The 13,878-nt window shown below is 36.7% G+C and overlaps 1 protein-coding gene across 1 annotated transcript in view; it reads left to right on the top strand.

Annotated features, from left to right (window-relative positions):
- LOC146136029 (C-Jun-amino-terminal kinase-interacting protein 4-like) overlaps positions 1 to 6,643 on the top strand; it is a 31,532-nt gene extending 24,889 nt beyond the window's left edge. The window contains exons 27-32 of the mRNA XM_083395820.1: positions 675 to 823; positions 1,446 to 1,594; positions 2,100 to 2,302; positions 2,773 to 2,855; positions 4,500 to 4,703; positions 5,734 to 6,643. Coding sequence (XP_083251946.1) covers positions 675 to 823; positions 1,446 to 1,594; positions 2,100 to 2,302; positions 2,773 to 2,855; positions 4,500 to 4,703; positions 5,734 to 5,951 — 1,006 coding nt within the window. The 3' untranslated portion in view covers positions 5,952 to 6,643. The remainder of the gene's footprint in view (positions 1 to 674; positions 824 to 1,445; positions 1,595 to 2,099; positions 2,303 to 2,772; positions 2,856 to 4,499; positions 4,704 to 5,733) is intronic.
- The last annotated feature ends 7,235 nt before the right edge of the window (positions 6,644 to 13,878 follow it).

Below are 13,878 nucleotides of genomic sequence, written 5' to 3'. Positions count from 1 at the left end.
TGTTTGGACAAGTAGTGCTTTGAATTTTGGTGACCTCTTTCGGACAAAAAAAGGTTTTATTTTCGCTTTTTTTGTGCCGTGTTTGCCGTAAATAAATCGTTCGAATGATAAAAAAATTCCAGTCGGCTTTCCATAAAAATGGCCAAGTGGAGATCCAAAAACATGATAAATAACTAAAGTCGGCCAATTTTCTGCCAAGAGGACTAATTTTGGTGTTTTTTTAAGTTATCCCACCATTTTTTTTATGAATGTACCATCTAAGCACTTGGTCATGCTTATCATAGTTTTGATTGTAGTGTCTGCTATTGGTGCATTGTTTTATCGAGCAGAGCCTTTCAAAGTGTTACAAACAAAAATACCTGTCGTACAAAGCATTTTTAACGTAAAAGGGTATGCTTGTAAAAATCTTCTTCGAAAACAAGCGTTTAGAATACAACAACTCGAAGAGATTTTAGAGTTTTGAACGCATTCCGACTGCAAGATCCAGTTGAGTTGAACGTATAGCGGGTTTTACTGAAATAGTCAGACATTGGTTACTAAAAATTAACTTATAATAAATAGGAAACACTCTTAATTCGAATGAATCAATAACAGACAATTAATTGAGTATAACGTTATCAAAACAACTCGTCTGATAACCTAAAGCAACCACGTAATGCTGCGTTATCTTCTAGCGTCTACGTCCACTCGGCCATCTCGAATTGGAAGAAATGTCTTCACACCATTCGACTCAAGGACTCGGTTCTTGCCATCGTACATATGGGAGGCAAAGCACTGGCGGGTCTGGCCGATGGAACTGTGGCCATATTCAGCCGAGATAACGGTATGTAAGGAACTATTTACAAGTTAAATTTTATCTAAGAAAAGACAAATAGATGTACCTTAAAGACTCAATGAGTTTTATTTGAAATATGATCCGCACAAACACAGAAATCATCGCATACCCAATACTCTCTGTTTCATAGTAAATAGTATCCAAGGTATTGCAAAATATTGAAGACGATATCGTAATTCTACTCAATAGTAAACCGAAAGCCATCGCAGACTCACCGAATCTGTCGAACAGTGATGCAAGCAGGGCAGGCTAGAAAAACAACTAGCCTGCAGTGAGGTTCGAACTCACGACCTCCGGTCAAGCTACTCAAATATTGTCAATATTGTGATTTTTGTTTAAATTGCTACGAAAATCCTGAGTTGCAGTTTCGACTTGTATCTGTGAGGAGCCACAACGCTTAAGTTAATAACGCAACGTCAATGCTGGACTTCAGAGATTCAATGATCCTCAAAACTATTGACAAGTCGTTGTATTCTTTGTAGTAGTTCCATTAATGCCTAATAAATAACATTCTTTCCAAATTCATACGTTCAACACAAATACCTTTTTGCACCGATTTTTTGGTCATTTGAATTTGCTGTCAAGCCATTCTCTCTTGTTCAAATCGCAGACGGAATATGGGACTTGTCCAACTACTACCTGTTGGACCTCGGTCGTCCGCACCACAGCATTAGGTGCATGACTCCGGTGTATGATCGGGTGTGGTGCGGATACCGCAATAAGATACACGTCATCGAACCTAAGTCTATGAAAGTCGAGGTGGGTTGCCTTTTTCCTCGTTTGCTTCAAACCGCACTCGAAAGAGTAGCATTTTATTTAAAAGTACACTATACAAATAGCCTTTTTCATGACTTCAATTTTTTATTTTCCTTAAACAAGTAATAGGCAATTTTTTAAACAACGGGGTACTTTGATGCGTATTTCAGGAGCCTTACTGCCAAAAAGACGGTTTAAATTTTATTCAAAAAGGAATCGATTTTACACTACGCCGCATTTGGAACTTATATTTCGAAGATAAATTTTAATTTATTTTTCCGGTTTATGTAATAAAATCATCGACACACACTTTTTCAACTTACGAAAAGTGACAATACCCACATTTACGTCACCCGTTGTTATTACGGCCGCTTATTTTACTTTTGTCGCTCGCGAAAGCACTTTGCACTTTGTATGCTTTCGTATCCGTAAAACCGCTCGCAACTTCATCGGTTTCCATTCACAAAAAAATCGACAACATTAACCAGCCCACTGTTACGTCACACAGGCGACGTTCAACGCGCACCCGCGTCGCGAGTCCCAGGTGCGTCAGCTGACGTGGGCAGGTGACGGGGTGTGGGTTTCGATACGACTCGATTCGACTGTTCGCCTTTACCACGCAAGGACCCACGCACATTTGCAAGACGTCGATATCGAGCCTTACGTTAGCAAAGTGCTCGGATCCGGAAAGCTGGGGTTCTCATTCGTCAGGTTTGTTTTGTTGTTGTTGTTGTTGTTGTTGTTGTTGTTGTTGTGTGATCAGTTTGTCTAGTTTTTTTGTCTTGCTAAAATTGAGTATTAAAAACGAAAATTGACATTTGAATTATTGCGTAATTAAAAGGATAAGTGTTTTTTGTCATGCCTGAATTGGGAAGTAATCAACGAAACTGGTCATTTTAATTATTAGGTTATAAAAAAGGGTAAGGGTTTGTAACTTGAACTACAGGTCATAAAATAAAATCGTATTTATTTACACTAATTAACTATTAGGATCAAGTTACAGATTATTTTGCTAAAGTTGAAATTCCAGGGTCAGCAAAAATACCAATAAATCGCCGATATGAACTTCTGTTTAAAAAAACATCTACCTATCGCTTGCATTACAATGTATAAAATCCCTCGACACTAAATCCGACGTGACTCTTACAATTACAGGTAAAACCTTTACCTATTTATATTAGGATAACTTCCCTGATGATCGCGAACCACCGACTGTGGATTGGGACTGGTAATGGCGTCGTTATGTCTGTTCCATTGTCCGAAGGTAAGTAAACTATTTGTCTTACTTCTGCGAACGGATAGGTCTGCTTTATTCCTTCATTGCCCTTTGATTTTAGTTATTTTACAGTTTTCCTGTAGATTTTATAAAAAATTTTGCACCGTTCCAAATTTACTTTAACTATATAGTTTTTCGGTTTATTTTGATATTGTTCAGCGAGTAGTACAGTATAAAAATAGTTAAATTATCAATTTTGGATTTTAGACTGAATCACTTTGTGCCATATATTTCACTTGATTGTAACATTTGACCTTGATTATACCGTTTAACCTAGACTGCAACATTTAAGGTTGCTTATTCTATAAAGTTTTGTATATGTCACTTCAGTTGGTTTTACAAAATTAGAATTATTGGACTTTATTTACCTCTTACAACAGTGATAGAAATATAGTTTTTTGGCAATTTACAACAAATTGTTTAAAGTAAGGTTCAAGAAAGCTACACAGAAAGGCCAGTAACTGCTCTTCAAAAGTTTTATATTTCTTGTTTGACGCAAAACATCATAGACATTAAAAAAAATGCAAAAGTGATTAGAGCCGAGGATCAGAGAAAATATTTTTTTCGCTTATTGTAATTGATCTTTAGAACAAAACAGTGTTGGAGGCAGGGTTTCCAGCAATCGTAAAGTCGCGAACATATTTTTCACACGACATTTGATCAGTAAATTTAGTCGTTATAGATTTGAATTACATCTAATTGCTCTTCAGTGCAGCAAAGACGAATAAGGTCTAATCCTAACAGAATACAAAATGAGGCAGGTATATTCAATTTAGCGCCTCCCAGAAAGCCACTCGCCCCTCGAACAACCTCGTCCCTTCAGCGCACGCTTTGCGTGAAGAAACAGCAATTTTTGATGGACAACTGTCAGGTCAGCAAGATGGATTGTCTGATTTGCAAACGTCGCATCGCGTCCGACTTGCCGCCTAGCGGCGAAGTGTGTGAATGCCACCAGCCCCATGGTGGCACTACCAAGCACAGCAGGGGTGCGCAGAGAGCCACTCGCCTCGGTAAAAAGAAACTCTTCAAATTCAAGTTTTTATCAGGAAAGGGCTGTTCGAAAGGTGATTTGGAAAAAATATATTCAGTTAGGAGTTGGTATTTAATATTTAGCCCCAGTTTTAGGGATATTTTTCCTGGAGGTCTTACTTCTTTCAAATCGTGAACAGAAAATCGATTTAGGCCAAAACGTTAAGATTTTTACTGTTGTACTTTAAAATACTGAATTCAGTTGAGCTGTTCAAGTTTAGTTGCATTGTTTTGACCCTAGTTTAGTTTGTTTTGTAAATCTAACTGTTCGTGTTTTTATAATATTGAATTGTTCTTGTAGAGTAGATAGATATCTGTGAACCACAAATATTTATCCACATAGTTTCCATTTATTAAACGTTTTTTCTTTTGCAGTTGAATTTTTTTTTCTTAAAAAACTTTCTTCTAACAAATTCGTTTTTAAGATTGAAAATAATTTTCGAAAACGATTTTAAAGAACACCATTTTTTAAAGGATGCTACCGATTAACTCTTAAAATAAAGACTTTTAATTATTTTTTTATTTTGGCCTATTGATTTCGCACAAATCATTAAAAATGTCACCCTTTTTTTACAATCGTTAAAAAAAACAAAAAATTCCCAGGAGCAAAATCTAACTTTTCCGGCCCTGTTCTGTCGACGGCAATCAAGAACACCGAGAGACCCGGCGGGGTTGTAAGGGTCTACAGTGACCCCAACACGGACAAGCTTACCCCCGGCACCTTCATACCCTACTGCTCGATGGCCAACGCCCAGCTCAGTTTCCATGGTTACAGGGACGCGGTCAAGTTCTTCGTGGCCGTGCCAGGTGGGGATTACCCTCATATGCTACTTTTGCAAGGGTCTGATAAAAAAGGGAGATTTCTCCGCATAGAGAACGTTAATTTAAACCTTAAATATTAAGAATAAACTTTTAGGCGTAATGCACTTAAATAGCTGTTTATTCTAAGCTTTGTTTCTTTGCTTTATCAGAAGAAAACTTTCATTTTTTTGTTAATACTGATCAAACTGTGTATCTCTAACCGTGAAACACGCAAAAAGACGTACAAAGCAACAATGCCTAAAGCAGTAAAATGTATATTACCATAGTATTAAGACTACCTACATATTAAAGCCAGATATGCAGTGTACCCACGACAAAATAAGATCATAAGTCGTCTGAATAAGACCTAAACTCACCGGATTAAATCCTAAATTCATCGAAATACAGTCAAATGGTTAAAATACCGCCTGAAACTGTAGGAAGTTGGCATGGGACGATCGGGGGCTATCGGTCTGGCATCGGCCATTTTGGTTGCCCTAGTTTGAATGGCGCTGCTGTTTTGGCACCGGATTGTTGGGTCTATGTTTTGGGTTAGTGGTGGGTAATGAGTGGGGTAAGAAAATTGGTTGGGGCTGAAATTATTAGGGAAGTTAGTGATGTACTTAGGGGTGTGGGTTGGGGTTAGTTAAAATGTTGTACAGGCCTGATTCTGGCCATTGAGATCTTATTCCGACAGATTTAGGACTTTTCCGATTTATACGTTATTTCGACTATTAGGTGTCACTCGTATTTTGGTCTTAATCCGAACTGTGTTTTATTCCGACGTTGATGTTGTTCTTGTTTCGATCTATTGGCTGTAGTTTCTCTAATCTTTAGCTTAGAGCCTCAGATCGATGCATTATTCTCTCAACATTAGATAAATAATCATAAATTAATATGACAATTTAAAAATTGTCACTTTAAGCGTTTTTTGATCAGAACCTTCAAAATATCTACAATATTTGTTGCTACGCTTCGCATAAGATTTTGCCCACTTATTTTTTAATCAAACGCGACAACCTTATCCTCACTTCAGGTTGCGTTACTCAGCCTTCATCCATGGGGTATTCAGGTACACCCCCAAAGTGTGACGTCACGCCCGGAAGCGTGGGTACCCTGGTGATGAGCGGGGGCGAAGGGTACGTCGACTTCCGCATGGGTGACCTGGGGGTCATCTCGCCAAGCGAGTCACGACCGGAAAACTCGACCCTGCAGAAGAGCCACGTCATCGTATGGCAACTGACGTCATCATAGTCTGACTTCGCACGTCACACCCTGCGAATCGATGCCATGCTGTTGTTAATAAACTGATTCGCGAGTTAACACCAACCCAATTGTGACCTGTTATGTTTCTTTCGGCGTAATAATTTGACACAATTTTTTAAATTTGACGTCACGTGATGTCATCAAATCTGAAATAAGACGTCACATTTTCCGGATGGTTAAAATGACGTTACGTTTTGTTCGATGTCATATCTCGGTTAACAGCCTCATCGTGTTGCACATGATCGTCGCGTACTGTTGACGTCATATATCGGTCTAGTAACGTCATATATCGGCAAGTGACGTCATGATGTCTGTTCGCATGTTCCATTGTCTCGATGTGCCGCAGCAGTGTTCTTTCTTCATTTCAGTTGCCACTTGCGTATATGTTATTATTATTAATATTATTATTATAGTACAAAGACCGAGCGCAAACGTTAAGCAACCTGCAAGTATTTTGATGAACTAAAGCTTTCGGGTAAGTTTTCAAAATGTAATGCGTTTAGTTTGATCTGGCGCTTAAGCGTAGTACTTAATATGACAGTGTGAAATAGAAAGGCAATTCTTGTAAAACTCTTCAGAAAATTCAGCATAACCAATGGAAGAGATAATCACCAAAGACTTTATCAAAACTTAGCCGTTATTTGTTTGTAAACACTGTTCGATTGATTTTAATGAACAGAAATAATAATTAATTCAATGACATGTCTGGTTTAATTGATATAAATGACTTTTTGCCAACGTAAATGATTACCAAATGTGATTGTCAAAGGCTTCATTTTAAAACAAAGACAGTCCCACCACGTGGTGACCAAACCGCGACCTTGCTTGACCTTGTCTTTGATAAACATTTCACCACAATTGACGTCAACGCATTATCTCTCTTGCGCCCACTGTCGCACGCTTCAAATTTGGTCGATTAGAAAAGATGCATGAAACAACGTGAAAGTGTTCTTTCTTTTTTGTCTGTTTGTCGAGATTTTACTTTAGGTCATATTTAATTACACCGAACCCTTTTCGTGCTTGTGGCGTTCAGTGTGGACTCTCTGTACATAGCAGCTTTAAAGTTTATTTCGTTTTTTCGTGTTCTTCGTTTCGAGGTTTTAACGGTTTTTCGTTTTCCGCTTGACGCAAGATGAATTAACACTCGGACAAGTATATAGTACCAAGTGTCATTACATCTGTAAAGCAGCCCACAGAAACCACTTAGCGCGTATGCATTCTTCACTATTACACACGAAAAAGCAATCTTTAAAACCATATATGCCATTTATATTTAGTTTCCTGTTCTGACATTATATTGTTCACTTAATTTCCCATAAATAGTACCAAGTCCATTCCCATGCCGAAACACTACTACATCGTCTGTTATTGTTGTCGTTTTTTGTGCAATTGTTGCAGTTTTAGGCATCTTAGGATGCCGCGTTTTTGTTCCTGATATTTTCCTGCTGTCGCAACAGACTAAACGTTTAATATTTAAACTGTGGTAATTATATTATTTATTCTTTTGACGTAAATGTAACCGCCGCTCGCACACTTCCGAGAAATTTTCTTTGTAAATTTAAAAGCCCCGCACAAAAAAGTATAAAAAAATAGACAATACATTTTGATGAAAACTATTTAAAAATCCGTATTATCTTTCCAGTTTTTACATTTAGGTATTTTGTTTTTATAAATCTTTCAATTAGAGTATTGGACAAAGCGACAGTTATTGCGATAACGCTTTAGATTAGGAAATAAGAATATAAAGATTGACTTATATTTCAATATTTTTTCCCTTCGATTGAATTTTCTGTCGTTACGCTGGTGTTCGAACAAACGTTCAAATAAAATAAAGTTTTGCTTGCAAGGTTTTTTTATTACCCTTAAAGTTTCTAAAATACCCTTAAAGTTTATAAAAAAAATGGTTTAATATTATTGGATGGAGTTTGGAAGGTGATGGTACTGTATTAATATAAAATTTTTATTTTATTATTGACAAAGAATGAGGGACAAGATGTTCTGCAGGTGAAGTTTTTGGACAAGCACAAAACTACTTTGACACCAACAGGACAATGCAATTACAATGCTTCAGTTATACAACTAATATTATACACACCAATAAATTACGTACATCACCATTGAACATTCAACTAGTGACAGTGGATACTGTAGACTACTTTACTAAAACCAAAACGAATTACTGTACGACAATTTGAATAAACCTGTACTTTCGATTGGTGTTTCACGGGACATTAGACAAAATAATAATTTTTTGGCCGAACAGCCAAACAACTTTAACGGAACACCAGTTAAAAATCTCTGTCCTATACAGCAACACCACTCAACGACTTTATAGGCTTACGCAGTTTGCTTGCTAATTCGTCAAGTGAAAAAGCTAAATGAAAGTCATTTGCAGGGTAAAACTTTTTTGTGATGATTGATTTAACTAATTTTGTCAACCAAGCAGTGATTATTAAAATAATTGACGCAAAATAAATTGCATTATTATGTTCTAACTTTGACTTTATTCGGTTTGAATTTCAACTTTTTGCGATTTGCTTGTATAGGAATGTCGACAATTGATGAATTCTACGCAGTTTCCTTCCTAGTTCGCTAAGCGCTGTAAAAAACATGTTAATTTATCATTTTGTTTAAACCAAAGTTTAAAAATTAATTGCGCATCGTTGATAGACCCAACTTTTAATGTTCGGTTTACGAGTTCATAAGTTCAGGGACGCCGGAGCGATTTCAGGGCAAGGGGGCGATTTTTTTGGTTAAGGGTAACCTAGACCGCAGGCGAGCGCAGCGAGCCGAAACATTTGGGGGTCCGGGGGTATTCCCCGAAAAAAATTTTGCATCCATGCCCTCTAGATTGGCTTAAAATGGTACCAAAAATGTTTTAATAAATGTCAACCATGTCATTTTACGAATTTTTTTGCATTTTTTCGTTTTTTTTTTACAAGAAACACTCTATAAGAAACTGAGTACTCGGATTTCTCGAAAAGAACAATAGATTCTTTTGTTCTATTTTTCTCTTAAAAATAGAAAACAATAGAAAATTTAAGAAACTTTTAGTACTCGGCTTGAGCCAGGTTTATTTCCGTCACATAATATTTAACGTTGTGAAAGCAATATATCATTTTTCATGAAAAGTGCACTTTTACCTTTTCTGTGTAGCACAACCTCTTCCGAGTATATAATTATATTTGCGGGCTCAGTAAATCAATACTCTTTTTTACTGCGTTTATACGACAAACAGTGACATATGGAAAAGGGTGTTTTTTGACAAAACCGTTTGTGTTTGCGCAGATAAAAAGAAGTAAAGGTTCGGACTGAGATTAATTGGTACCAAAATGTGGTACCTTTTTACGGAAAACCGCAAGGCAATAATTTCCAGCCGTGCGCGAAACAATGCAACTCTAAACCAGATTCTTACTAGGGTGGTTTGTATATTGAAGTTACTTTGACAATGTCCGACAAAACACAGTGTTTATAACAGTTGAACTAATTTATCTGGCTGTTGCATTATACGTGTTGGCAGCCTTGCTTACTTCAATTATTTTAAAGTGAGTAACCAGGTTCATACAATATAAAGCTAAATTTTATGTAGTCTTATATTGAATTTTGTTTATGGCACATAAACTTTGCGAAGGTAACCATAAAATAAATTACAAAAAAGCGAAAATATTAGTTTAAGAGATGTTGTTTCCGATCCTTTAAAAATCTTTAGTTTTTTTAAAAATCTATAGTGTTTTAGTGATCGTCTATAACTCGTTCGATGTAGATTAGAAATGCAGGAAGGTAACACTTTTAATTGCGTGATTTACGTCATTGGTAATTTAGAAAGCCCGTTGGAGCGATGAAGTCACGTTTTATGAAGAACTACACATTCTGTCAGAAACACGTAAAACACGCTCAGTGACATTTGCGAAAAGGGCAACAGCGTTTCATATGAACTAGCAAACCAACATTTATGCACGTCAAAGTCGTCAAACCGTTTCTCAAAGGTTTATAAATTTTGAGCTTCGATTTCAAATTTTACGCCGTACCGGTACTCCACTGGGCAACTTTTTGTCCGATTTCAATTTTAATGACGCATTTCGGCTACAGATTCGCAAAGAACAAGATAAGCAACGATTTTCTATCCCGGACGCCTTGTCCGTGATTTACTTTCTGACAGCCGGGCTTAAATTTGCCTTCAGCATTTCAGCGCTCGTCTCTAACGGAAAAATCAGTTCGAACAAGTTGACTGACGATTGCGCAAAAGAGGAGAGAACCCATCTGTTTTTACACCTTATTGGTTAGTGCTTGGCATTGGATAAAACCTTTAGAGTAGCCTAATTGGAATCAAAACAAATGTCCTATATGGCCTTTGTTTGCCTCACATTAGTAGAATAGTTGCGCTTGTTAAGGTCTAAATATAGTGTAGCCTTTGATAAAAATTAAAAAAATGATAAAAAGCAGGTGTACAAAGCATTAGTAAGAAAGTAAAAATGTCGTACAGCGTTGATTAACCTGAAAAGAGTGCAAACTTTTTCTACTATTTACAATCGGGTCATGCCTTCAATGACGCTCGATTAACGTATCTTGTTAAATATTTACGAGCGTACAGGCTTTTTATTATAAAATTTTGTGGAAACTTCAAAATTTGACCATATAGATAAGAGATGTTAACCGATCTTAAATATTATTTAACCTTCTTTTATTTAAAAAAGGAAATGAAGGTCAACTGCAGGGTACAACTTTTATTGTGGTGATTGGTTTGACTTTTTGTGAAGTCAACAAAGCAGTGGTCATTAAAATAATTGACGCTAAATAAATTGCATTATTAGGTTCAAACTTTGACTTTGTGCGGTTAATTGAATTTTAACTTTTTGCGATTTGCTTATTGGAATGTCGGCAATTACTCTATTCTATTGGACTACCTTGCATGGGTTCTTAAATTCCTGTCCTAAAAAGTTTGACGACGAATTGTATAAAAAGGTAAACTGAATTAATACAATTTAAAAGAAAAACAAATTACACTGCTACACCCAAATAATTTTAGAACGAAATATCGGTGACTTTTTTCTGTTTTAAGTTCTCATAGCAACGCTAGCAACTAAATCATTTTAGCTAAAAGTGTTCAGCAAGCCTGAAAGCCACTTTCTCGAGTTAGGCTATTTTTGATTTGAGTTTTACATTCACTTCATAAACATTTTAACTGTTTTTAAGTTGATAAAGGTCAATTTGTCTGAGCTTACGTTTTCGTTGCTGGTTTCATAAACATGACAATTTTAACCAGAACTTCTCAATTAGGGGTCCATACAAACATTTAGGGCCGTAGTGACCTTTCGAAGGTTTCCAGTGAAATTTTGGTGGACAAATGCTTGTTGATGAGCATTTGTTGAGCAGTCATAAAGTTGTTGGTAACCTGAACATCGTTTCTTTTGTATTTTAGTATCTCCATTTTACATGTATCAGGTGGGGTCAATAGGGTTTTCTGAATAATAAAGGCGGTCTATGGTAAAAAAAATTGAGAAGCCCAGTTGTAAAACGAAATTGGTGGGTAAGTCCGGCTTATTTAGCACACAAAAATCAGGCAAGCATTAAAACAAGAAAAAAAATGATCACTACAACATTCGATCAAGTACAAATGAAAGCTATTGTTACTGACATTTAAAAATGACTTATCAGGTCCATGTGGTTAGCCTTCGCCTGGTTACTCTCATCGATTATCGGCGCCTTTGTGACGACGATTGCTGTCGACTATGGGACCAGTTACGTCATAAAGAATGACAGCAGCGGCGCGTGTTTTTACGTCGAGGATTTCACGACGCACCAAATACTAACCGCCGCTTGGTGGCTTTCGTTCGGAGCTTTACAAGGTTTGGCGGGAAACACACAATAATGAATAATACCTACAAGGCAACAATACCTAAAGCAGGATAATCTATACTACCATAGTATTAGGCCTAAGACCAATTTTTAGGGGAGTTTATGATGTATATTTATAGGGTAGGGGTTTGAGGTTCGGTAAAAGGTTGTATAGGCCTGATTCTGATCATTCGTGTCTTATTCCGACGGGTTTAGGAAAACTTGCATCACAAACCCTGTTTGTCAAGACCCAGAGCGTTGTACATATTTTAATGTCTTTTTCAACAAAATGATATATTGTCCTTGGCCCACTCCTAAAACACGGTGCCTTAACGTCAGGGACATGGAATTTTCTGTATGAATAAAAAAACACTTAACTAAAAAGTATGAGCAACGTCTATAAATTCCGCAACGCCCTTGACACGTTTTTGCTTCCGGCACTGTATATACCAGGGGTTCTTAACCTTTTTATGTTCGTGGCCAACTTTTTGTTTTAAAAAAGTAAGAAACAATTACCTTCAAAATGTGAAAAGAAGAAGAACATTTTATAATAGCAATCACATAACGCACCTTTTAATGCGAAGCTTGAGAATGTACTGTAAAATAAACTTAAGATTTGAACAAATAAAACTAAAATATTTAAATACTTTTCAATTTCAAAATGCTCATGTTGCCCACCAGTGGGCCATGGTCCACCGGTTAAGAACCCATGGTATAAAGTGTTTGGCAATTAAGATGTTGCACTCGTAACCTGGAATTGAATAAATCGCTCTTTCGTAACTTTGGTATGTTCCTTGTTGTTTTACAGAGTTCTTAGTGATTCTGTTCGCCGCTCTTCTATGTCGTCACAATAACTCGGTCCGCAGCCTCGGAGTCGATCAAGGCGCCCCAACCGGTGTGAATGCAGTGGTGCTGAACTGTTGCCTGGCGGAGGCCGTGAGCGCAACCAGTGACGTCATACTTTTGCTCGCAACAGTTTTCTGGCTGCGACGGGTTCTTACTCAGCCGGTAAAATAATATTTTTTATGTAGAAAATTAAATTGATACGAAATGCTACTCGAATATAAAGATTTTGTAAAAAGTGCTCGAAAATGAAGATTTAAAGTGGCAATATTTTTAGGTTTGTGAAATGGGCGTCATTTGTGAAGCCTTTAAAAACACGAATAAAACAGAAAAAAAATCGCCGATTAAGTTTGACAACCTACAACCGTATTTGGTCGATTGCTATTTATTGAATTTTGGCGTGTACAGTTTTGAGATAAGTGCGCGCAAAACCTGTAGAATATTAAAAATTGTATTGCACTGATTTTGTTGCTGATTTATCCTGGCAAATTCGTGCTAGCTTCATTTCAACAAAAAACAAAACAATCCAAATAGCATGCAAACTTCAAGTAACGTCAAACGACAAGCTCAGACCAGGTAAAACATTATAACCGGATGTGGATTCGTCGATTTGCTCTTTGAATTTTACTTTGTTGTTTAAAGGAGCTCTGGGTGATTTGGGACCTCGACTTTATCATTAACATCACCTGTACAATTTTCTGCTTTGAGTCTTGGAGGCAAATGATTTGGCCTTGGAAGGAAGTTTTCTGTACAAAAAATAGAAGCGACTGTACCGCACCGCCTTTAGCGCTGTGATGACGACTTGCTTTGACGGTCTAACTCTATATTCTTAATTTATTTTGTACAACTTTATTGTTTTAGCTAGTATTCCTTTAGCGGTTAAGAGCTGTAGCTACGGCAAAAGTTGCATATTATTTTAAAACTCACAAAAATGAATCACAAGTGAACATTCCTTTATTTTAGAATTTAGGCCAGGGGTTCCCAACCTTGTTTACACCGTGGCCCCCTTGAGAAAAAAAATTTGAGAAATCAATAGCCCCCTACTTTTTTAATCTTTTAAAAAAATTAAGAAACGTCATGTTAAATAAAAAATGGTTTGTTTATAGAGAAACCGGTAGAATAATAAAATTATATAACTACACCACAGTAAACATTCATTTCGTTTTAGCAGGGGTAGCCATTGCGCAAATGTCAAAATATTAATATTAATAAATTCAAAAGTAAGAAAGTAAACTCA

The sequence above is a fragment of the Ascidiella aspersa genome, chromosome 8 (assembly GCF_963924565.1).
Source record: "Ascidiella aspersa chromosome 8, kaAscAspe10.2, whole genome shotgun sequence".
Classification (NCBI taxonomy): domain Eukaryota; kingdom Metazoa; phylum Chordata; class Ascidiacea; order Phlebobranchia; family Ascidiidae; genus Ascidiella; species Ascidiella aspersa.
This window is presented reverse-complemented; position numbering and strand designations above follow the sequence as displayed.